The 24,866-nt window shown below is 39.0% G+C and overlaps 1 protein-coding gene across 1 annotated transcript in view; it reads left to right on the top strand.

The window, feature by feature from the left end:
- Positions 1-428: 428 nt before the first annotated feature.
- Positions 429-24,866, top strand: part of LOC128654330 (uridylate-specific endoribonuclease D) — a 47,850-nt gene continuing 23,412 nt past the window's right edge. Inside the window, exons 1-3 of the mRNA XM_053708206.1 lie at positions 429-525; positions 7,763-7,928; positions 9,599-9,801. Coding sequence (XP_053564181.1) covers positions 456-525; positions 7,763-7,928; positions 9,599-9,801 — 439 coding nt within the window. The 5' untranslated portion in view covers positions 429-455. The remainder of the gene's footprint in view (positions 526-7,762; positions 7,929-9,598; positions 9,802-24,866) is intronic.

Genomic DNA, 24,866 nt, shown 5'->3' with positions numbered 1-24,866 from the left:
TGTAATCTAGGTCATTATATTTTAATATAATAAAAATTATATTAACTATTTACAATATAGTTTGCCATTTTCTGTTGCATTGGGATACTGCCATCACAAAGCTATAAGAATACATGAAAGTGTTGTTAACTCAAAAAATGGATTAATTTAAAATAAAACACATTTTAATGTTATTTTTTTGAACATGTTCTTTAAATTATGGCAAAAAAAAAGATGATATTTAATTTGTCATTAACTTCCAGTTCCAGTGGCAATTGAAGTTTTATAACATAAATAACACTAATGTTAATTTGGTTCCTCACCCACCCAGTTTCACAATGTCTGAAGTTCTGTAATGTTTTGTAGATGTTAGAAGTGACAGTACTTGCCCCTCTGGTGATGTCACTACTACTGCAAGCATATAAAATACTTGCAGCTGCATCTGAGAATGCAGAAGTATCAGCCGAGACATCATCATGAAGGGAACTATTATTCTATTCTGTATTTTACCCTGTGTGATCTGCGGAACTCACTTGCCTGAACCAAGTAAGACAAAGTTTGTTTTATTCCTTTATTTGAACATGATTTTATGTTACACAATGTGTGTCATTTAAACATTTTAAGATGAAAAGAGAAGATTCTCTGAAACTGATTCATCAAGCAATTTGAAAGGCTTTCATCATAAACCTTAATTCTGTGCGACACCCTTAGCTGAGAACTTTGACATCTCTGTATGTCCTAACTCCCTGGATAAAGTTAACATGTTAGTGAAATGTATTTTTAGTGGAATAATTATGTTTTTATATAAATAATGCTCTCTTGGGTATATTTAACATCTAGAGCTGCAGTATATCTCAGGATTGAGAAAAGGGCATTAACACTATTCTAATGCTTTGTCTGGATATCACCAGTGTATCACCAGTGTATTGTTTTGACCATAGGATATATTCATTTTCTTTTTTGTTATATAAGCGTATGCATGCAGATTTAAGATGCATTTTCTTTCCTATTTTTGTGTATACAAATAAAGAGGTTAGCACATCTGATTATTCATTCCAGCACTTTTCCTCAAATTCAGACATATTTTAACAACCATTTAATAAAGCTATCAAAGCTTTCTGAGACAAAGGGGCCGATTTATCATTGTCTTTCGGACATGATACGCCATAGCGTATCATGTCCGGCAGACAACGCTGAATGCCAACAGCATACACTGTCGGCATTTAACACTACACAAGCAGTTCTGGTGAACTGCTTGTGCAATGCCGCCCCCTGCAGATTTGCGGCCAATTGGCCGCTAGCAGTTGGTGTCAATCAGCCTGATCGTATAGGATTGGGCAGATTGAAGACCACAGACTCAGAAGCAGCGGACCAGTTATGGGGCAGCGGTCTTAAAGGGACACTGAACCCAAAAAATTTATTTTGTGATTCAGATAGAGCAGGCAATTTTAAGCAACTTTCTAATTTACTCCTATTATCAATTTTTCTTCGTGCTCTTGCTATCTTTATTTAAAAAAAGAAGGCATCTAAGCTTTTTTCTTGGTTCAGGACTCTGGATCAGCAAGGACAATCCAGGTTGTTCACCAAAAATGGGCCGGCATCTAAACTTACATTCTTGCATTTCAAATAAAGATACCAAGAGAATAAAGAAAAAATGATAATAGGAGTGAATTAGAAAGTTGCTTAAAATTGCATGCTCTATCCGAATCATGAAAGAAAAAATTTGGGTTCAGTGTCCCTTTAAGACCATTGCTTCCTAACTGCTGTTTCCGGCGAGCCTGAAGGAGCTTGATAATTTGGCCCCATAGACTAAACAGTATGACAAGAAACACTGACAGAATGTTAGCTCTAACTATATAGTAAATGTTACCATTAAATCTTTCCCATTTGGGGGTCTTTTGGCTTTTTTGATTACTAAATGTATCATATGGGACAGTTCATGTAATCATGGCTTTTTAATAATACTGTGCACATATTACTCTGCCAGTCAAACATACATGCACACTCTCACACTTTCTCTACACACACATACTCTCACACACACACTTTCTCTTACAAACACACACACCCTCTCTCACACACTGTCTCTTACAAACACACACGCACACACACACTTTCTCTTACAAACACATACACGCACACACACACTTTCTCTTACAAACACACACGCACACACACACTTTCTCTTACAAACACACACACACACTTTCTCTTACAAACACACACGCACACACACACTTTCTCTTACATACACACACGCACACACACACTTTCTCTTACAAACACACACGCACACACACACTTTCTCTTACAAACACACACACACCCTCTCTCACACACACACTGTCTCTTACAAACACGCACACACACTTTCTCTTGCAAACACATACACGCACACACACACTTTCTCTACACACACATACTCTCACACACACACTTTCTCTTACAAACACACATACCCTCTCTCACACACTGTCTCTTACAAACACACACACACACACACACACACTTTCTCTTACAAACACACACACACACACTTTCTCTTACAAACACACACACACACACACACACTTTCTCTTACAAACACATACACACACACACACACACACACTTTCTCTTACAAACACACACGCACACACACACTTTCTCCTACAAACAAACACACCCTCTCTCACACACTGTCTCTTACAAACACACACGCACACACACTCTTTCTCTTACAAACACATACACGCACACACACACTTTCTCTACACACACATACTCTCACACACACACTTTCTCTTACAAACACACATACCCTCTCTCACACACTGTCTCTTACAAACACACACACACACACACACACTTTCTCTTACAAACACATACACGCACACACATACTTTCTCCTACAAACACACACACCCTCTCTCACACACTGTCTCTTACAAACACACACACACACACTTTCTCTTACAAACACATACACGCACACACACACACACTTTCTCCTACAAACACACACACGCACACACACACTTTCTCTTACAAACACATACACACACACACTTTCTCTTACAAACACACAGACACACACACACACTTTCTCTTACAAACACACACACACACTTTCTCTTACAAACACACACTTTCTCTTACAAACACACACGCACACACACACTTTCTCTTACACACTAACACTCTTTCTCTCACACACACTTTCTCTTACACACGCACATTGATGCCTATTTATCATATGTCTGTTGGACCTGATCTGACAGTGCGGATCAGGTCCGACAGACATCGCTGAATGTGGAAAGCAATACGCTCTCCATGTTCAGCATTGCACCAGCAGCCAATCGGCCGCCAGCAGGGGGGTTCAATCGACCCGATCGTACTTGATTGGGTTGAATTCCGGCGATTCCTGTCCGCCTCATCAGAGCAGGTGGACAGGGTTATGGAGCAGCGGTCTTTAGACCGCTGCTTCATAACTGGTGTTTCTGGCGAGCCTGCACACTCTCTACACACACTCTCTCTCACACTTTCTCTTGCACACTCTCACACACTTTCTCTTACACACACTTCCTCTCTCTCACACACACACTCTCTCTCTCACACACTTTTTCTTACACACACACACACTCTCTCACTCACTCTCTCTTTCTCTCTCTCCCACACTTTCTCTTTACACACTCTCACACACTTTCTCTTACACACACACACACACACACACACACTCTCTCTCACACACACTTTCTCTTACACACACTCTCTCTCACACACTTTCTCTTACACACACACACACACACACACTTCCTCTCTCTCACACACACTCTCTCTCATACTTTATCTTATGCACACTCTCTCACAAACTTTCTCTTACACACACACACTCTTTCTCTCTCTCTTCCTCTCCCACACATTCTCTTACACTCTCTCTCTCTCTCTCTCTAACACACTTTCTGTTACACACACTCTCTCTCTCTCAACACACTTTCTCTTACACACACACACACACACTCACTTTCTCTTACACACACACACTCTCACACACACTTTCTCTTACACACACACACACACACACTCTCTCTCACACACACTTTCTTTTACACACAAACATACACACACACTCTCTCTCTCACACACTTTCTCTTACACACAAACATACACACACACACTCTCTCTCACACACTTTATCTTACACACACACTCTCTCTCTCTAATACACTTTCTCTTATACACTCACACACTCTCTCACACACTTTCTGTTACACACACTCTCTCGCTCTCACACACTTTCTCTTACACACACACACTCTCTCTCACACACTTTCTCTTACACACACACACTCTCTCTCTCACACTTTCTTTTACACACTCTCATGCACTTTCTCTTACTTACACACACTCTCTCTCTCTCTCTCTTACACACACACACACTTTCTCTTTCACACATACACACACACTCTCTCTCTCTCACACTTTCTCTTACACACTCTCACACACTCTCACACACTTTCTCTTACTTACACACACACTCTCTCTCTCTCTCTCTCTCTTACACACACACACACACTCTCTGTCTCACGCACTTTCTCTTTACACACACACACACACACACACACACTCTCTCACACACTTTCTCTTACACACACACACACACACACACACTCTCTCTCTCTCACACACTTTCTCTTACACACACTCTCTCTCACACTTTCTCTTGCACACTCTCACACACTTTCTCTTACACACACACACTTCCTCTCTCTCTCACACACACTCTCTCTCACACTTTATCTTATGCACACTCTCTCACAAACTTTCTCTTACACACACACACTCTTTCTCTCTCTTTCCCTCTCCCACACGTTCTCTTACACTCTCTCTCTCTCTCTCTAACACACTTTCTGTTACACACACTCTCTCTCAACACACTTTCTCTTACAAACACACACACACTTTCTCTTACACACACACACACACACTCTCACACACACTTTCTCTTACACACACACACACACACTCTCCGACAGTGCGAATCAGGTCCGACAGACATCGCTGAATGTGGAAAGCAATACGCTCTCCATATTCAGCATTGCCCCAGCAGCCAATCGACCGCCAGCAGGGGGTTTCAATCGACCCGATCGTACTTGATCGGGTTGAATTCCGGCGATTCCTGTCCGCCTCATCAGAACAGGTGGACAGGGTTATGGAGCAGCGGTCTTTAGACCGCTGCTTCATAACTGGTGTTTCTGGCGAGCCTGCAGGCTCGCCAGATACACGGGCCCTCAAGCTCCATATGGAGTTTGATAGATAGGCCCCATTCTCTCAAACACTTTATCTTACAGACACACTCACATACTTTCTCTTACACACACATTCTCTCTCTCAAACACTTTCTCTTACACACACACACAATCTCACACACTTTCTCTTACACACACACATGCACTCTCTCTCTCACACACACTTTCTCTTACACACACACTCTCTCTCTCACACACTTTCTCTTACACACACACACCCTCTCACTATCTCTCACACACTTTCTCTTACACACACACACTCTCTCTCTCTCTCTCACACACACTTTCTCTTACACACACACGCTCTCTCTCACACACACACATGCTCTCTCACACACTTTCTCTTACACACACACACTCTCTCACACTTTCTCTTACACACACACACACTTTCTTTTACTTACAGACACACACACTCTCTCTCCCACACTTTCTCTTACACACACACACTCTCTCTAACACACTTTCTCTTACACACACACACACACTCTCTCTCACACTTTCTCTTACACACTCTCACACACTTTCTCTTACACACACACACACACACACATAGTCTCTCTCACACACACTTTCTCTTACACACACACACACACACACACACACACACTCTCTCTCACACGTTCTCTTACACAGACACACACACACACACTCTCACACACTTTCTCTTACACACATACACACACTCTCTCTCTCCCACACTTTCTCTTACACACACACACTCTCTCTCACACACTTTCTCTTACACACACACACTCTCTCTCCCACACTTTCTCTTACACACACACACTCTCTCTCACACTTTCTCTTACACACTCTCACACACTTTCTCTTACTTACACACACTCTCTCTCTCTCTCTTACACACACACACACACTTTCTCTTTCACATATACACACTTTCTCACACACTTTCTCTTACACACACACACACACACTCTCTCTCTCACACACTTTTTCTTACACACACACTCTCTCACTCTCTCTTTCTCTCTCTCCCACACTTTCTCTTTACACACACACACTCTCACACACTTTCTCTTACACACACACACACACACACTCTCTCTCTCACACACTTTCTCTTACACACACTCTCTCTCACACTTTCTCTTGCACACTCTCACACACTTTCTCTTACACACACACACTTCCTGTCTCTCACACACACTCTCTCTCACACTTTATCTTACGCACACTCTCTCACAAACTTTCTCTTACACACACACACTCTTTCTCTCTCTCTCCCTCTCCCACACATTCTCTTACACACTCTCTCTCTCTAACACACTTTCTGTTACACACACTCTCTCTCTCTCTCAACACATTTTCTCTTACACACACACACTTTCTCTTACACACACACACACTCTCACACACACTCTCTCTCTCACACACTTTCTTTTACACACAAACATACACACACTCTCTCTCTCACACACTTTCTCTTACACACAAACATACACACACTCTCTCTCACACACTTTATCTTACACACACACTCTCTCTCTCTCTCTAATACACTTTCTCTTATACACTCACACACTCTCTCACACACTTTCTGTTACACACACACTCTCTCGCTCTCACACACTTTCTCTTACACACACACTCTCACACACTTTCTCTTATACACGCACTCTCCCTCACACACTTTCTATTACACACACACACACTTTCTCTTACACACACACACTCTCTCACACACTTTCTCTTACACACATACATACACACACTCTCTCTCTCTCTCACACACTTTCTCTTACACACACACACACACTCTATCTCTCTCTCACACACACTTTTTCTTACACACACACTCTCTCTCTCACACACACTTTCTCTTACACACACACACACACACACACACACTCTCTCACACACTTTCTCTTACACACATACATACACACTCTCTCTCTCACACACTTTCTCTTACACATCACACACCTGCCAACTTTGAAAGATATTTAATTATGTGCACTGTGTACTAATTTGCATGATTTTCTCACGTAGAGCTCATACATAAAGACATGCTACACTTTGTGACGCTTTCAACCAGAGATGATGCTTTGGCAGGATGTTAAACACATTATTTACAATTATTTTTATTCTGACCTGTTGATATTTTTTTCATGTATGAAAATGTGATATATTCCTATAAAATAACATAGTAAAAACATTTCAATACATACTCAAAATGCATTTGATGACTGAATAATCCTATTTGTATGTCATGGAAATTGTATATGTATTTAAAGTAAATAAAACAAACAGGCGTTCTGAAATGAATTGCTTAAAAATATGCCAGATTGCATGTGTAGTCCGAATTAAACAAAAGCAGATGCTGGAAACAACTAACATAACATTCCCAGGTGCACACTCAGCTGGTTGTCAGTATGTGATCGGGGATAAAAAAACAATGTTCAGCATAGCCTGTGGTTAATTTGCCCAGGTCTTCCTTTTGCAATAACCTTTTCCTCTGTTTCTGTTGTCAGGAAGAAGTTCACTCTTTGCTGTTACAAATGCGGAAATTCAGGGCATCTCTCAGCAGTTGAATGCAGCAGATGTAAACAAAGCTGAGCCTGGTGATATTACCATAAATCTGCAGTATAAGGTTAATAGTAACCAGACTGGTGCAGGAACAGATTATGCCAGTCAAAAGTAAGCTAGTTTATTTCACCATTTGAGATCTAAAGTGAACAACTAGTTTATTTGTTATTTTATTGATGGCAGTTTATCTGCAAACTGTTGAATTGTATTTTAGGTTTAATCAGTCTCTAGTAATTAGTCTAAATTATACATTTCATAATAATGTCTCTGATTTCTGTTCTTTCTATCCATTTATAGGGATAATTTGTGTTATTTTTGTAACGTGACACCTGTAATATGATTATGACACTCTCTTTTATGCTCCTTTAAGTAAAAATATTTGTTGAGATAAAAATATTTAGATGTTTATCTAAGTCTTTCTACCAGACAGAAAGACATTGGGGCCAATTTGCTTCCGTCACTTTTTCTAATATTGACCCCCATTCCAACCAATTACTTCAAGGGACAGTCAAGTCCAAAAAAAACTTTCATGTTTTAAATAGGGCATGCAATTTTAAACAACTTCCCAATTTACTTTTATCACCAATTTTGCTTTGTTCTCTTGGTATTCTTAGTTGAAAGCTAAAACTAGGAGGTTCATATGCTAATTTCTTAGACCTTGAAGACTGCCTCTAATCTGAATACATTTTGACCATTAGAGGGCATTAGTTCACATGTTTCATATAGATAACATTGAGCTCATGCACGTAAAGTGACCTAGGACTGAGCACTGATTGGCTAAACTGCATGTCTGTCAAAAGAACTGAAATAAGGGGGCAGTCAGCAGAAGCTTAGATACAAGGTAATCACAGAGGTAAAAAGCATATTAATATAACTGTGTTGGTTATGCAAAACTGGGGAATGGGTAATAAAGGGATTATCTTTCTTTTTAAACAACAAAAATTCTGGTGTTGACTGTCCCTTTCAATAGCTTTAAATTCAACTTGGTGGTTTTGGACTATAGTTTCTTTGAACTTCCAATCCTTTAGAAGCACATTACTCATATCCTAAAGTGTGTCATATAACCAAAACATTAGCCTTTCTTACACTTAGGGCTAAATTATGAGGGGAGCATTTTCATTTGCGTGCAAGCGATATCGGGTTTTTATGGCTGTTTGTGTACAAGTATTGCAAGTTGAAAGTAAATGCGAACGTGTGAGTGCAATTGCGATTTATGCTAGAATGATTACTCTGGTTAACTGTTAAGCGAGTCAAAAAAGTGTCACAAAACACATCAAAAATACATTTAAAAGTACAGTTACAATCGTAATAACAATATCTAATAAAAAATATTAAAAACAGAATTAAAAATTTAAAAGAAATGCAGTTACAGGTGTTAGGGCAAAAAGAGGACTTGTCTAAATATGGATATGTGTATATATATATATTGGGTAAATATACAAAAATCTATAGGAAAAAGACTTATTTGGCAGTGTTATCACAGTCCAACAAAACAGCAAAACATACACAGCCAACTTGAAATAAAACATGGCGTTTAACTGATTCAACATGGATGATGACCGCATAATGTGTATGGTCTATTTACCTTTATATGTGCGTGAAATTAGTCCTGCTCAGCGCAGTAACAGCACAAAACATATTGTTTGTTTTTCTAACATTCCAAACCAATTGTTTCAATATTTTAGATAATTTAGATAATTTAGATAATCCGTTTTACTGTGCTTATGATTTGCTGAAAATGCCTTCTCAAAAACTAACTGAAATCTTGTTATCTTTTATAGGCTGTTCAGCTATGTGAATGAAACCAAACTGTTTTCTCTCCCCACCTACTCACGCTTCTTAGCTCTGCTTGATAATTATGTTAAAGGTACAGGAACACTGGAGATAGTAAATAGCACTGAGGTAGAGGAACAAACTGCTTTCATTGATGAGATCTTCAAGACCTCTATCTTCAGCATCTTGTCTAACTTCCTTATTGCCAAGGGTGAGTCTGACTTAGTATTAAACGCAAATGACCTTATATGAGGCTAGCAGAGCATTGTTTGGTATTGAGATATGGTGAGAAAAAGTACCTTGTTGTTGATTTAATTTTTACCTTTCTGATAAAGAAGTCCCAAGATTTACCAACCATGTTTAAATGATTGGTTTCTAAATGCCATTTTAGCTTACTTGGAATCTTGTATTCTGAAGCCAAAATATTCAAACATACTACACACTGCGGTCTTTCTTCACCATTGACATTTGTTGATGTAAAGCCAAAATCCAAATAATTGTCTTCATATTTACGATATTTCCGCATCTTCACACACCGCCACTAGTTTTTAGTGCATCCTCTTTATTTTCAGTCCTAGTGTGCTTATTAAATAAAAACATGTCCATTTTTAAGCGTATAAAAACTATGTACTCGCAGATCAAGTCATATATTCATGTGATAACATTGTGCATCGTACGCATCTACGCATGTCGCATCTAAGTGAGTACATTTGGACCTATTCTCGAAACGATACAGTCTCATCAGTGGTCTTGTCAGTGGTGCATCTTTTATGAGCACTTTTATGGTTGCAAAAGATTAATATTTTGCGGCACCCCTGTAGGCCAGTCACGGCAAACCAGGATGTCTCGGCGCACAGTTTGGGAACCACTGCTAGTGAGTATTATAGAAAAGTGAATGATGGCCAGACAAAAATTAGGTTAAGTGAATTTAAATAATTAATTGTCATCTTAAGTCAGACTCAAGTCCAGAATGGGTCCTCCAAATAAGAAAAGTAGGGGGTAGAGTTTGATCTTTTAAAAACAATTGTAGCAAACAAGATGTTAATTGTAATAACATTTAGACTGACATGTTAATCTTTTGGAAGACTGCAAGAAAATGTTGTAATTACAAGGTGTTTATTGACCCTTTAGGGCTGAGGAGGCAGCTGAGTTGACTTGGTTAGTTGATTGTAGGATAGAAGCAAAGAACAGTGGATTATGGTAACGTTCAGGCCCTGATGAGAGGGATGGGAATGGAAAACAAACAGATACAGTAGAACAAATTTATATATAAGTTGGAAAAAATAATGGGTAAATAATGGGTATATTACACAGAATTTAATAAAGATATAGCCACAATATTTGCATAGGAAGCAGATTCACAGACCACAATAGTTAAAGCAGAAGTTAAGTAAGAAATAACCACAACATTTGCATAGGGAGCAGATTTGAATATTACATCATTAAAGCAGAAACTGAGTTAGGATCTGACTTTTTTACAGATAAATATTAATATAATAATAATAATAATAATAAATTTATTAATATAATGTAACATTAGAATATTAAAGATATTTTTCAAGTATTCAGAAATTAAGAATCAAATGCTGGCTCTCATAGACCACAATCTAATGGCTAGATTACGAGTTTTTGTTGGTAATTGTGTGTGTGGCTAATGCACAGTTTTCCCTCACCGCTCACCTAAAGTAACGCTGGTATTACGTTTTTTTTTAAACCCGGCGTTAGCCGCAAAAAGGTGAGTGTAGAGCAGAATTTAGCTCCACATCTCACCTCAATACCAGCGCTGCTTACGGTAGCGGTGAGCTGGCAAAACGTGCTCGTGCACGATTTCCCCATAGGAATCAATGGGGCAGAGCTGGCTGAAAAAAAACTAACACCTGCAAAAAAGCAGCGTTCAGCTCCTAATGTAGCCCCATTGATTCCTATGGGGAAACACATTTATGTCTACACCTAACACCCTAACATGAACCCCGAGTCTAAACACCCCTAATCTTACACTTATTAACCCCTAATCTGCCGCCCCGACATTGCCGTCACCTGAATTTTATTATTAACCCCTAATCTGCTGCTCCGGACACAGCCGTTACCTACATTATCCCTATGAACCCCTAATCTGCTGCCCCCAACATCGCCGACACCTACTTTTTATTTATTAACCCCTACTCTGCTGCCCCCAATGTCGCCGCCACCTAACTACACTTATTAACCACTAATCTGCTCCCCCCAACGTCGTCGCCACTATAATAAAGTTATTAACCCCTAAATCTAAGTCTAACCCTAACACCCCCCCCAACTTAAATATAATTTAAATACATCTAAATAAAATTACTGTTATTAACTAAATTATTCCTATTTAAAACTAAATACTTACCTAGAAAATAAACCCTAAGATAGCTACAATATAACTAATAATTGCATTGTAGCTATCTCAGGGTTTATTTTTATTTTACAGGCAACTTTGTATTTATTTTAACTAGGTACAATAGTTAATAAATAGTTATTAACTATTTAATAACTTCCTAGTTAAAATAAGTACAAACTTACCTGTATAATAAACCCTAACCTAAGTTACAATTACACCTAACACTACACTACAATTAAATTAATTACCTAAATTAAATACAATTAATTAGTTAAATAAAATTATCTAAAGTACAAAAAAAACAACACTAAATTACAGAAAATAATAAATAAATTACAAGATTTTTAAACTAATTACACCTATTCTAATCCCCCTAATAAAATAAAAAAGCCCCCCAAAATAAAAAACCCTACCCTACACTAAATTACAAATAGTTCTTAAAAGGGCCTTTTGCAGGGCATTGCCCCAAAGTAATCAGTTCTTTTACCTTTTAAAAAAAATACAATACCCCCCCAACATTAAAACCCACCACCCACACACCCAACCCTACTCTAAAACCCACCCAATACCCCCTTAATAAAACCTAACACTACCCCCTTGAAGATCACCCTACCTTGAGACGTCTTCACCCAACCGGGCAGAAGTGGTCCTCCAGACGGCCAGAAGTCTTCATCCAATCCGGGCAGAAGAGGACCTCCAGATGGGCAGAAGTCTTCATCCAGACGGCATCTTCTATCTTCATCCATCTGGAGCAGAGCGGGTCCATCTTCAAGCCATCCGACGCGGAGCATCCTCTTCCATCCGACGACTAACACTAAATGACGGTACCTTTTAAGTGACGTTATCCAAGATGACGTCCCTTCAATTCCGATTGGCTGATAGAATTCTATCAGCCAATCGGAATTAAGGTAGAAAAAATACTATTGGCTGATACAATTAGCCAATAGGATTGAGCTTGCATTCTATTGGCTGTTCCAATCAGCCAATAGAATGCAAGCTCAATCCTATTGGCTGATTGGATCAGCCAATAGGATTGAACTTCAATCCTATTGGCTGATTGGATCAGCCAATAGGATTTTTTCTACCTTAATTCCGATTGGCTGATAGAATTCTATCAGCCAATTGGAATTGAAGGGACGCCATCTTGGATGATGTCACTTAAAGGTACCGTGATTTAGTGTTAGTCGTCGGATGGAAGAGGATGCTCCGCATCGGATGGCTTGAAGATGGACCCGCTCCGCTCCGGATGGATGAAGATAGAAGATGCCGCCTGGATGAAGACTTCTGCCCATCTGGAGGTCCTCTTCTGCCCGGATCGGATGAAGACTTCTGGCCGTCTGGAGGACCACTTCAGCCCGGTTGGGTGAAGACGTCTCAAGGTAGGGTGATCTTCAAGGGGGTAGTGTTAGGTTTTATTAAGAGAGGATTAGGTGGGTTTTAGAGTAGGGTTGGGTGTGTGGCTGGTGGGTTTTAATGTTGGGGGTGGTATTGTATTTTTTTTTACAGGTAAAAGAGCTGATTACTTTGGGGCAATGCCCCGCAAAAGGCCCTTTTAAGGGCTATTTGTAATTTAGTATAGGGTAGGGATTTTTATTATTTTGGGGGGCTTTTTTATTTTATTAGGGGGATTAGATTAGGTGTAATTAGTTTAAAATTCTTGTAATTATTTTATTATTTTCTGTAATTTAGTGTTTTTTTCGTACTTTAGTTTATTTAATTTAATTGTAATTAATTGCAGTTAATTTAGTTAATTTATTTCATTATAGTGTAGTGTTAGGTGTAATTGTAACAGGTTTATTTTACAGGTAAATTTGTACTTATTTTAACTAGGAAGTTATTAAATAGTTAATAACTATTTAATAACTATTGTACCTAGTTAAAATAAATACAAAGTTGCCTGTACAATAAAAATAAACCCTGAGATAACTACAATGCAATTATTAGTTATATTGTAGCTAGCTTAGGGTTTATTTTATAGGTAAGTATTTAGTTTTAAATAGGAATAATTTATTTAATTGTAGTAATTTTTTTCCGATTATTTTAAATTATATTTAAGTTGGGGGTGTTAGGGTTAGGGTTAGACTTAGGTTTAGGGGTTAATACATTTAATATAGTGGTGGCGACGTTGGGGTCGGCAGATTAGGGGTTAATAAATGTAGGTAGGTGTTGGCGATGTTAGGGACGGCAGATTAGGGGATAATAAAATGTAACTAGTGTTTGCGATGCGGTAGTGCGGCGGTTTAGGGGTTAATATATTTATTACAGTGGCGGCAATGTCCGGTCGGCAGATTAGGGGTTAAAAAATGTATTTAAGTGTTTGCGATGTGCGGGGGCCTCGGTTTAGGGGTTAATAGGTAGTTTATGGGTGTTAGTGTACTTTTTAGCACTTTAGATAAGAGTTTTATGTTACGGCGTTAGCCCATAAAACTCTTAACTACTGACTTTTAAATGCGGTAGGAGTCTTGACAGGAGAGGGTCTACCGCTCACTTTTTCCAAGACTCGTAATACCAGCGTTAGGCAAATCCCATTGAAAAGATAGGATACGCAATTGACGTAAGGGGATTCGCCGTATGCTCGAGTCGAGGAAAAAAAGTGAGCGGTACACCTGTACCTGCCAGACTCGTAATACCAGCGGGCATTAAAAAGCAGCGTTGGGACCTCTCAACGCTGCTTTTTAAGGCTAACGCAAGACTCGTAATCTAGGTGTAAGTTTTTGGGAAACACATTTTGAATGTAATGTGAAAATGCTGCATCCATATTCTATATTCAGTATTCAGAATTAACACCTCACGAAAAGAAAGTCAATGGAAACAATAATTCTACTAATTAAATGTTAAAAAAAAAAACATATTCACACATTTCTTTTAAAAACTCAGGAGAAGGAAAAAAAAGTTAAACTGGTATTCTATTTCCTCTGATTTCATACAGTGTTGTTAATCAGTGTAACTTCATCAGCATCCTGCAATAGCTGCCATTAATAACTTCTGATGATTTTTATAAAAAAGTAAACAGAAAAACATCAAAATATATCAGTAGGCCAATGTCATTGTCACACCATGATCACTATAAATATTGAATAACTTCTAATTTGAATATCACTTAGATAAGTGATTTTGTTACAGATAACACAAGAACAAACTTTATAAGTCACAACTACATCACGTTGGTAATAGATAGTAAAAAGGAAAATTAATTTACAGTATATACACCACACAATCAAACCACAATCCTTTTAATCACTTACACAGTAAAGTTTTAGAATAAGTATCAATATCAGAGAGGATCAGGTACACTAGACCAAGAATAGATCAATATTAATATATATAGGGGTATACACATGGTATAGAATCTATGAACATCAGACCTTATAGACTAGGGATGATGGGGTAGGAAGGACCATTAATCAGACTATATACTCTAATGAGATGTTTTAATAAATTAATAAATCCCACCATATAGAATAGAGTATATCAACATTATGACGGGACCATCTAACTAGACTATATACTCTAAGGAGATGCTTGAATAAATTCCACTATATAGAACTAATTATATAAGAATGAGGAACCCTCATCTATAAAGCTACAACAAGCGTTCACTGTATGATTTCATTGACCAAAAATAAAAAATATAAAAAAGATAACAATATAAGTAATTCGTTGACCCTTGAACACATGATACATATTTCTATGTTTCATAAATAATAACATTGTATGATTGAATTGATCAATAAAGTAATCCACAGATTTTTTAATGTAGGAGATATACATAAACAAGTTTTATTAATAATTAACAGCATCTGAATTAATTTAGCTCTCGAACTTTCTTTCTCTAGTACAACTCTTATATTTTTAGTACGTATTTCCAAATGTCCTTTTAAGTTAAGTGATAGAATCAGCAAGGATACAAAATTCGGGCAAATGATCTAACTTACCTTAAAACAATAACAGTCAACATATAGTTCAATTTCACATAACTACAACACTAAGATCGATCATATAAGATCACTAACGAACAGTTGAGTAGTAAATAGTATATACCATCTTAACAGAATGTCTTTAGTGATTGACATGCCAGAATCTAATCGAATGTACCGTAAGGCGGAACTTCCGGTATACAGAGCTTTAAATAGGGTCAGTGTCGGCGGCTCGCTGCCTTTGAAAAAGCCCTAACGGGCGAAACGCATCAGCAGTCAAGACGGCTGCACTACACTCATGCCGCGTGCCGGGTCCACGTGACACAGAGAGGCTCAGGCTGCTAGACAGACTAGTGCTGAGACAGCCTGTGTGTCACGTGGGTGACCGAGTCGGACTGTCGGTGTCTACTGGCTGGAGGCCTGAACATGCTGCTGCCCCCCCTCCTCCCTCCCCTGAGTAACGAGTCCTCCATAGTAGGCTCCATCTATTCTCCAGATTTATTTATACTATTCTGTGAGGTCGGCTGGGCGGGGGTTCACGCTAGTAGTAATGAGCATGATTGATGACGACTCGTCTCGAGGAGGCTTCAAAGTTCGACTCAGCAGGTGGCCAGCAGGCAGCAGCTGCAGGGCAGGTAGAGGTCACTCTGGTCTCAGAGACTAAGAGGACCTTTTCGTTGGTATGTTAAGTTTGTTGGAGGTTGTTCTGTGTGTTCGTCACTCAATAAATATCACACGATTAAATATATACAATATTTACACAATGAATTCACTGTCTGCCACATTACTATACCTATACTATTACTATCTATAACTATATATACACTACACGATTCATGTACTAGCCTAACTTCCAGGCCTAGCTAGTACTACAGGCTTCTTAGGCACTGGCAGCCTAAGCAGACTGTAGTACTAGGCCAGGTAGGCCTGGCTGGGCCGGCCGCCTATGTACAAAATAGGCTTATGTTCCGGTAGTTGAAATTGAGCAGCTGCTTAAAAGCTTAGCCCTGCTAACTATTGCTTTAAAAACACAACACTTGCACAGGCCTTTGGTATGTACTATGTATCAGGTTAAGAAAAAATTCACTTTTACCACATTTTTTCAGAGGAGAAGAAGTATTTTACTTTCTCTTTTTTGTCAATCCTAATGCATGCTTGAAAATCAAAATAGGAATGATCCAGAAACCCATGTATGTAACATGTAACTGTTCTTTGTGGGCATTATATATTTATAATTGCTAATGATTGTGGTTTGCATATTAAACTGAATTCATATCACTTGTTTATTTACAACTCTGTACTGATTGCAGACTTCCTCTTCTGCTGCAATTCCCATAGTGCAATCCTGTTTCTGCAACACAGCCTTACAAATACAGTGATTTACAGTAACAGTGCAGATGAAGCTGTGTATGTGACTTGCATTGCATTTGATGCCACAGCAAATTATTTCACATTAACTTATGAAACCTCAGAAGTTTCTTCATGAATTTCTATTTATATCACAAATATTGTCAGTCTAACAAACATAAAGCAGGAGGTAGGTGTTTGTCAGCTGCTACAATGCATTTTTTGTTGTATTTTTCCCTTTTTAGCAAAATATTCTATTGATTAATTTTACAAATGATGTGTTTGTGCTATGATGCTATATGCAGTACTCACTCAGTAGGCAGACACAGAGAAACACGGTGCTGCGATAAAGATTTGACATCTTCATTATATCACTTGGTGGCACAATAAAAATAAAAATCCTTTATATGAGTAAATTAAAACTATGAAAAAGTATTTTTTTTCTATACTCCAAGATGCACAGAGAAGACAAAAATTGAGTTAATGATAAGTACACGTGTGTGTAAACACCTATCACGAGCTAGCTCCCAGTAGTGCATTGCTGCTGAGGATATGTGCATGTGTTTTTTTTAACAAAGGATACCAAAAGAGCAAAGTAAACTTGATAATAGAAGTTAAAGTTTGGCTGATTCAGATTAAATCTTTTAAGAATGGCCTTTTTTCATGAAAAACTAGCCCATTATTTTGGTTTTGTTGTGTTTAATTAGTTTATATTTTACTTTATTTTGTCATACCAACCAATTGACAAAATACAGTGATTAATAGTGTATTGGAAATGTTAAATGTTTTTTTGATACCTAAACAAGTATTATACTTGCCATGTTTGGTATACATAGTAACATAGTAACATAGTAACATAGTAGATAAGGTTGAAAAAAGACTGAAGTCCATCGAGTTCAACCTATACAAATCTAAAATACTTACAAAAAGCTCCAGTTAAGCTTAAATAACCCCATTAAAATGTGACCCATTTAATACTAGCAATCATATCCATGAATTTTGTTTATATACAGAAATTTATCCAGACTATTTTTAAATGTATCTATGGTATTGGCATTCACTACCTCCTTTGGTAATGAGTTCCACAATTTTATTGCTCTTACAGTGAAAAAACGTTTCCGTTGCAGAAGATTAAATCTCCTTTCCTCCAACCTTAAATTATGACCTCTTGTCAGAACCAATTTTCTTGGAATAAAAAGAGCTTCTGCATCTCTGTATATGGGCCTTGAATATATTTATATAAAGTAATCATGTCACCTCTCAAGCGCCTTTTTTCTAAAGAGAACAGACCCAGTTTGGCTAGCCTCTCCTCATAGGTTAATTTCTCCAATCCCCTTATTAGCTTTGTGGCCCTTCTCTGAACTTTTTCTAGTTCTGCAATATCTTTTTTAGCAATCGGTCCCCAGAACTGCACTCCAAACTCAAGGTGAGGTCTTACCAGGGCTTTATATAATGACAGAATTATGCTTTCCTCCCTTGAATCAATGCCTCTTTTAATACATGCTAGTATCTTATTAGCCTTTGAAGCCGCTGCCCTGCATTGTGCACTCATCTTTAGCTTGTTATCTATTACTACTCCCAAATCCCTTTCCTCCTGTGTTTGGCTAAGTCTTGTCCCATTTAAAAAATACATAGCCTGCTTATTTTTACTTCCAAAATGTAGAACCTTACATTTTTCCGTATTAAATCTCATTTTCCATTCACTTGCCCATAGTTCTAATTTTAGCAAATCCCTTTGCAAAGAGAGTTCATCCTGCTCTGACCTAATGACCTTACTTAACTTAGTATCATCTGCAAAAATAGAGATGTCGCTATTTAATCCTTGCTCCAAGTCATTTATAAAAATATTAAAAAGAACAGGGCCCAGTACTGATCCCTGGGGGACGCCACTGATTACCTTTGTCCAATCTGAGTATGATCCATTTACTGCTACTCGTTGCTCCCTATCTTTTATCCAGTTATTTATCCATGAGCTAACATTTTCAGCTATTCCCAGTCCCTTAATTTTGTGCATTAATCTCTCATGTGGCACTGTATCAAATGCCTTTGCAAAATCTAAGTATATCACATCAACTGATTCCCCTTTATCTATATTTTTACTTACTTCCTCGTAGAATCTAATTAGATTAGTTTGACATGATCTATGTTACGGTTACCCTTAGTCTCGCTGAGAGATGGACCGCTTAGTAGCCTGGATCCCTATTGCTAAAGAGGGGAGAAGCTGCTTTCCATAGTATTCTATATGAGTCTCGCAAATATAGAATAATCTCCCTTAGCTGTAGTACAGCTAGGATACCCTTCTGCCCACAAAAACGAGTCAACGCTGCGATTGAGGGTCAAACAAGAACTCAGCACTGGGATGCCCAGCCTGCTTTTTATTAAGGTTACATGCACACAGGGCACTCCCAGGGGGAGAGGGGGGGGAAGCACAAAATCCCCCATCACACATTTAGATAGAGAGCACTGTCCTTTGACAGGCCACAATAGGATTACAGTACTTAAGATAACAAGTTTACAAGTTCATCTTATCAATTAGCAGTCTGGCTCCAGAGGTGATTAGACAATGGGATTGGTTATCCCTAAACTTAGAGCTGAGGCCAGCAAAAATGTGTATTTAGGCAATAGTTTCTAAAAGCTGAAAAAAAAGAGTTAACTCTTTATGAAATGATACTTGTTACGGTTTTCTTGGAGCCCTTCTTAGGCGCTGGCTTGCTGGTTCAGGCATTGCTGCTGGGAAATAAGCTCTTCACAACAAAATAACTAATGCTTCTGTAACAGTGCTCCCTTTCTGTGGAACACTCTGGCAGACACGGTCTGACCCCTTTTCGGGGCAGACTAAGGCTGTCCAGACCGCTGGTTATGCAGGGCTGAGGTCTGTTTGTCTGGACAACCCGTCGGCGTTGCCATTCTGTTTCCCAGGTCTGTAAGTAATGGTGAAATTGAAGGGTTGCAACGATAAGCTCCAACGTAATAGCCTGCCGTTATCTCCAGAGACCCGGTTCAGCCACACCAACGGGTTATGGTCGGTGACCAGAGTGAACTCCTGACCATATAAATAGGGAGTCAATTTCTTTAATGCCCACACCAAAGCCAAACACTCCTTTTCGACCGCTGCATAGCTGACTTCGCGGGGCAGGAGCTTCCGGCTGATGTAGGCAACTGGATGCTCCCCTCCATCTTCGCCTACTTGGCTGAGGACAGCTCCCAGCCCGAACATGGAAGCGTCTGTATGGACGATAAAACGTTTGTTAAGGGCTGGGGCCGCCAAGACAGGAGCGTTAATTAGAGCATTTTTGAGAGCCTGGAAAGCCGTTTCACAGTGGGGAGACCACAGGACCTGTCGAGGTAAGTTCTTCTTGGTCAAGTCAGTCAGGGGTTTGGCAAGTGTGCTGTAGTCTGGTACGAACCGTCTATAGTACCCTGCCGTGCCCAGGAAGGCTAGGACCTGAGTCTTAGTGATGGGGGTGGGCCAATTGGCGACAGCTTCTATTTTGGCCGGCTCTGGTCGCTGCTTTCCACACCCCACCCGGTGACCCAGGTACTGTACCTCGGCCATCCCAAAGTGGCATTTTTCTGGCTTCAGAGTCAGGCCAGCAGCCCGGATCTGATCCAGAACCATTCCCACATGAGCTAAGTGGTCCTCCCAGGACTCACTGTGGATCGCTATGTCGTCCAGGTAGGCGCAAGCAAAACTCTGGAAGCCATCCAGGAGCCTATCCACCAAGCGCTGGAATGTAGCTGGGGCATTCTTCATCCCAAACGGCATTACCCTAAACTGATATAAGCCGAATGGGGTGACGAATGCCGACTTGGGGATAGCCTCCGGGGCCAGGGGAATCTGCCAGTAACCTTTGCAGAGGTCAATAGTGGTCAGGTAATTTCCCCTGGCTATACGATCGAGTAGCTCGTCTACCCTGGGCACATTGCCTTTCGAAGTCCGCCAAATATTCATCAATCCCTGTCTCGCTCTCTAGAAAGGGTCGAAATGCTGTATAGGGTATCTTGGGCCTCCCAGCATTTTCGACAGGGATGATTACCTGCGGGGCTACAGCATTGCGGTGTGCGTTCGCTAGGTTGAGTTCGTGGGCTCGAGTCTCTCGTATATCCTCGTCCGCCTCCGCCATCAACTGCTGTACCAATTCCATGGAGGGGTTCGGCCCGTATAATGAGAGCCTTTCCCGAACAATCCTGGTTTTTTCGTCACTAGTCGTGGTCGGTGTTTCCACCATTGTGAAGCTCTGATCCAGTTCGTTCAATTCTGCGATCAGCTCTCTCCTCGGCCGGTTGCTGGTGTACCCCCCTCTGCTTTCAAGTAAATCCTTTAGGGTTGTACGCTTCAATTTTTCGTAAGCGCTCTCCATCCGTTCTGTACCTCTCCTAGGAAATCCAGGAAAATCCCGCCGCTGCCGCCAAATGTTACGGTTACCCTTAGTCTCGCTGAGAGATGGACCGCTTAGTAGCCTGGATCCCTATTGCTAAAGAGGGGAGAAGCTGCTTTCCATAGTATTCTATATGAGTCTCGCAAATATAGAATAATCTCCCTTAGCTGTAGTACAGCTAGGATACCCTTCTGCCCACAAAAACGAGTCAACGCTGCGATTGAGGGTCAAACAAGAACTCAGCACTGGGATGCCCAGCCTGCTTTTTATTAAGGTTACATGCACACAGGGCACTCCCAGGGGGAGAGGGGGGGGAAGCACAAAATCCCCCATCACACATTTAGATAGAGAGCACTGTCCTTTGACAGGCCACAATAGGATTACAGTACTTAAGATAACAAGTTTACAAGTTCATCTTATCAATTAGCAGTCTGGCTCCAGAGGTGATTAGACAATGGGATTGGTTATCCCTAAACTTAGAGCTGAGGCCAGCAAAAATGTGTATTTAGGCAATAGTTTCTAAAAGCTGAAAAAAAAGAGTTAACTCTTTATGAAATGATACTTGTTACGGTTTTCTTGGAGCCCTTCTTAGGCGCTGGCTTGCTGGTTCAGGCATTGCTGCTGGGAAATAAGCTCTTCACAACAAAATAACTAATGCTTCTGTAACAATCTATTTCTCCTAAAGCCATGCTGATTAGAACTCATAATCTTGTTTACACGAATATGCTCATCAATATAATCCCTTATAATCCCTTCAAATATCTTCCCCACTATTGATGTCAGACTAACTGGTCTATAGCTTCCTGGATCATCCCTGCTTCCCATAAGAAATGGTGAGCAGGGGGGGGGGTAGTGGGCCTCTTTGCCCTAAAATTCCAGGGCCTTTTTTTGGTCCCAGTCCGGCCCTGTTCCCGTATGTGTGGTAAAAGATTTTTTTACCTGTTGAGAAACTTATAAGTTAATTTCCTTAATGCTCTATAATTACAAGCATAACTATCCAACATTAAATCCATAGCGTAAGCTATGACAAACGGATAACATTGGCTAGACATTAAATAGTGGGCAGCGAACAAGCAAATACAGGCAGTGATAGCAAGTATTTGCATTAACTACGTAACAGCCTATTGGCAGCGGTCACATAAACATTCCTGCTGATAATAAACATGAATACAGATTAACCGCATGTATTATAACTGCTCCTGACCGCATAAATTACATTTAACCTACTGATAAACCCTTTTTTTTTTACTATCACCAGTATTAAAGGAGTTTAACCCTTTCATCAAGATTTTACAAGTACCGTTTACCACACAAGTGAAACGAAAGCATTTACTATACACTTCACTCATGCAACGTTATAAGCTACTCTAGATCTGTATGTAATAAGGGGATAATATTTATATTATTCTATTGTAAACCAATAGATATATAACAAGTTATACTCACAATATAATCATTGAGTTATATATTATACTCTCCAAACAATTGCACCGAGTGAAGGTTGACACTGGTGCAATAAAAATATATTTCAATCTATCACCACTAAATATATAATTTATAAACATCGTATGTATAGCAAACAGCAGACTTGATTAAAATAGTATACTAATCATTATCAAGCATTACTATTAAGCTATACTACTACGATATCCAGAGACCTGGTGAAGATTTTTGACTATATAATATGTGTGTATGATTTTTGCATTAAGTCAGTCTAGATATAAGTAGATTAACTATATACCCATCATAACGTACTCAACACCCAATAACTTTAGACCAAGCTATGTGATATTTATCTGTACTAAGGCCATATTATACAATTAGCACAGTCACTATATTGGTCCCTCTGTACTTTGAGCATAACAGAGTGTATATTTTAATCAATTTGTTAGTTTTGTTTTTTATTTGTAACACTTTAAAAGTTATGTTTTAATAATACCTGGAAATAACCGTTCTTAAGTCTGGGCAGAGAGTGCTAAGTGCATTCTTTCAGTGGATAGTCTATTAGCCACTATCTTTTTGGTCAATTTAACTAATGCACAGCACCAACCCACATAAATTAAGATATTAATCGATTTATAGCGCAATTACAATATACTATAAAAGGGATGTTGTTATAAAAATATCAATTATCTTGTGGGGATTGCCACCTAGTTAGTGCCATTGTCAACTTTTTGTGTCAATGTCATACCAAGCGGCAGGGTTTTCTCACAACCAATTCATTCTGCATGAGAGATATGGGAACACAGACAAAAAAGAGAGGTGCAGTTAACATTCAATGTTTGTGGGTAATATGACAGCGTTGAGCTCCATACCGCACACAAATACCAGCGCTGCTTTGAGCTGCTTTTACGTGCTTGTGCACGATTTCTCCATAGACATCAATGGGGAGAGCCGGCTAAAAAAAAAGCCTAACACCTGCAAAAAAGGAGAGTAAAGCTCCGTAAAGCAGCCCCATTGATTCCTATGGGGAAAGAACATTTATGTTTAAACCTAACACCCTAACATAAACCCTGAGTCTAAACACCCCTAATCTGCTGCCCCTGACATCACTGACACCTACATTACACTTATTAACCCCTAATCTGCTGCCCCCCGACATCACCGACACCTACATTACACTTATTAACCCCTAATCTGCTGCCCCCCGACATCACCGACACCTACATTACACTTATTAACCCTAATCTGCTGCCTACAGAAATTTATTAACCCCTAATCTGCTGCCCCCAACGTCGCAGCCGCCTCTATACTAAAGTTATTAACCCCTAAACCTCTGGCCTCCCACATCACTAACACTAAATAAATATATTAACCCCTAAACCTAACCCTAAGTCTAACCGTAACACCCCTAACTTTAATATAATTAAAATAAATCGAAATAAAAGTTACTATTATTACCCTATTTAAAACTAATTAATACTTACCTGTAAAATAAACACTAAGCTAGCTACAATATAACTAATAGTTACATTGTAGCTATCTTAGGTTTTATTTTTATTTCACAGCTAAGTTTGCATTTATTTTAACTAGGTAGACTAGTTAGTAAATAGTTATTAACTATTTACTAACCTATCTAGTTAAAATAAATACAAATTTACCTGTAAAATAAAACCTAACCTAAGTTACACTAACACCTAACATTACACTAAAATTAAATAAATTACATTAATTAAATACAATTAACTAAATTACAAAAAAATAAACACTAAATTACACAAAATAAAAAAGAAATTATCAAATATTTAAACTAATTACACCTAATCTAATA

This window comes from Bombina bombina, chromosome 3, assembly GCF_027579735.1.
Source record: "Bombina bombina isolate aBomBom1 chromosome 3, aBomBom1.pri, whole genome shotgun sequence".
Taxonomy (NCBI): Eukaryota; Metazoa; Chordata; class Amphibia; order Anura; family Bombinatoridae; genus Bombina; species Bombina bombina.
Note: the sequence above shows the minus strand (reverse complement) of the source record. Positions and strands in the feature narration are given on the sequence as shown.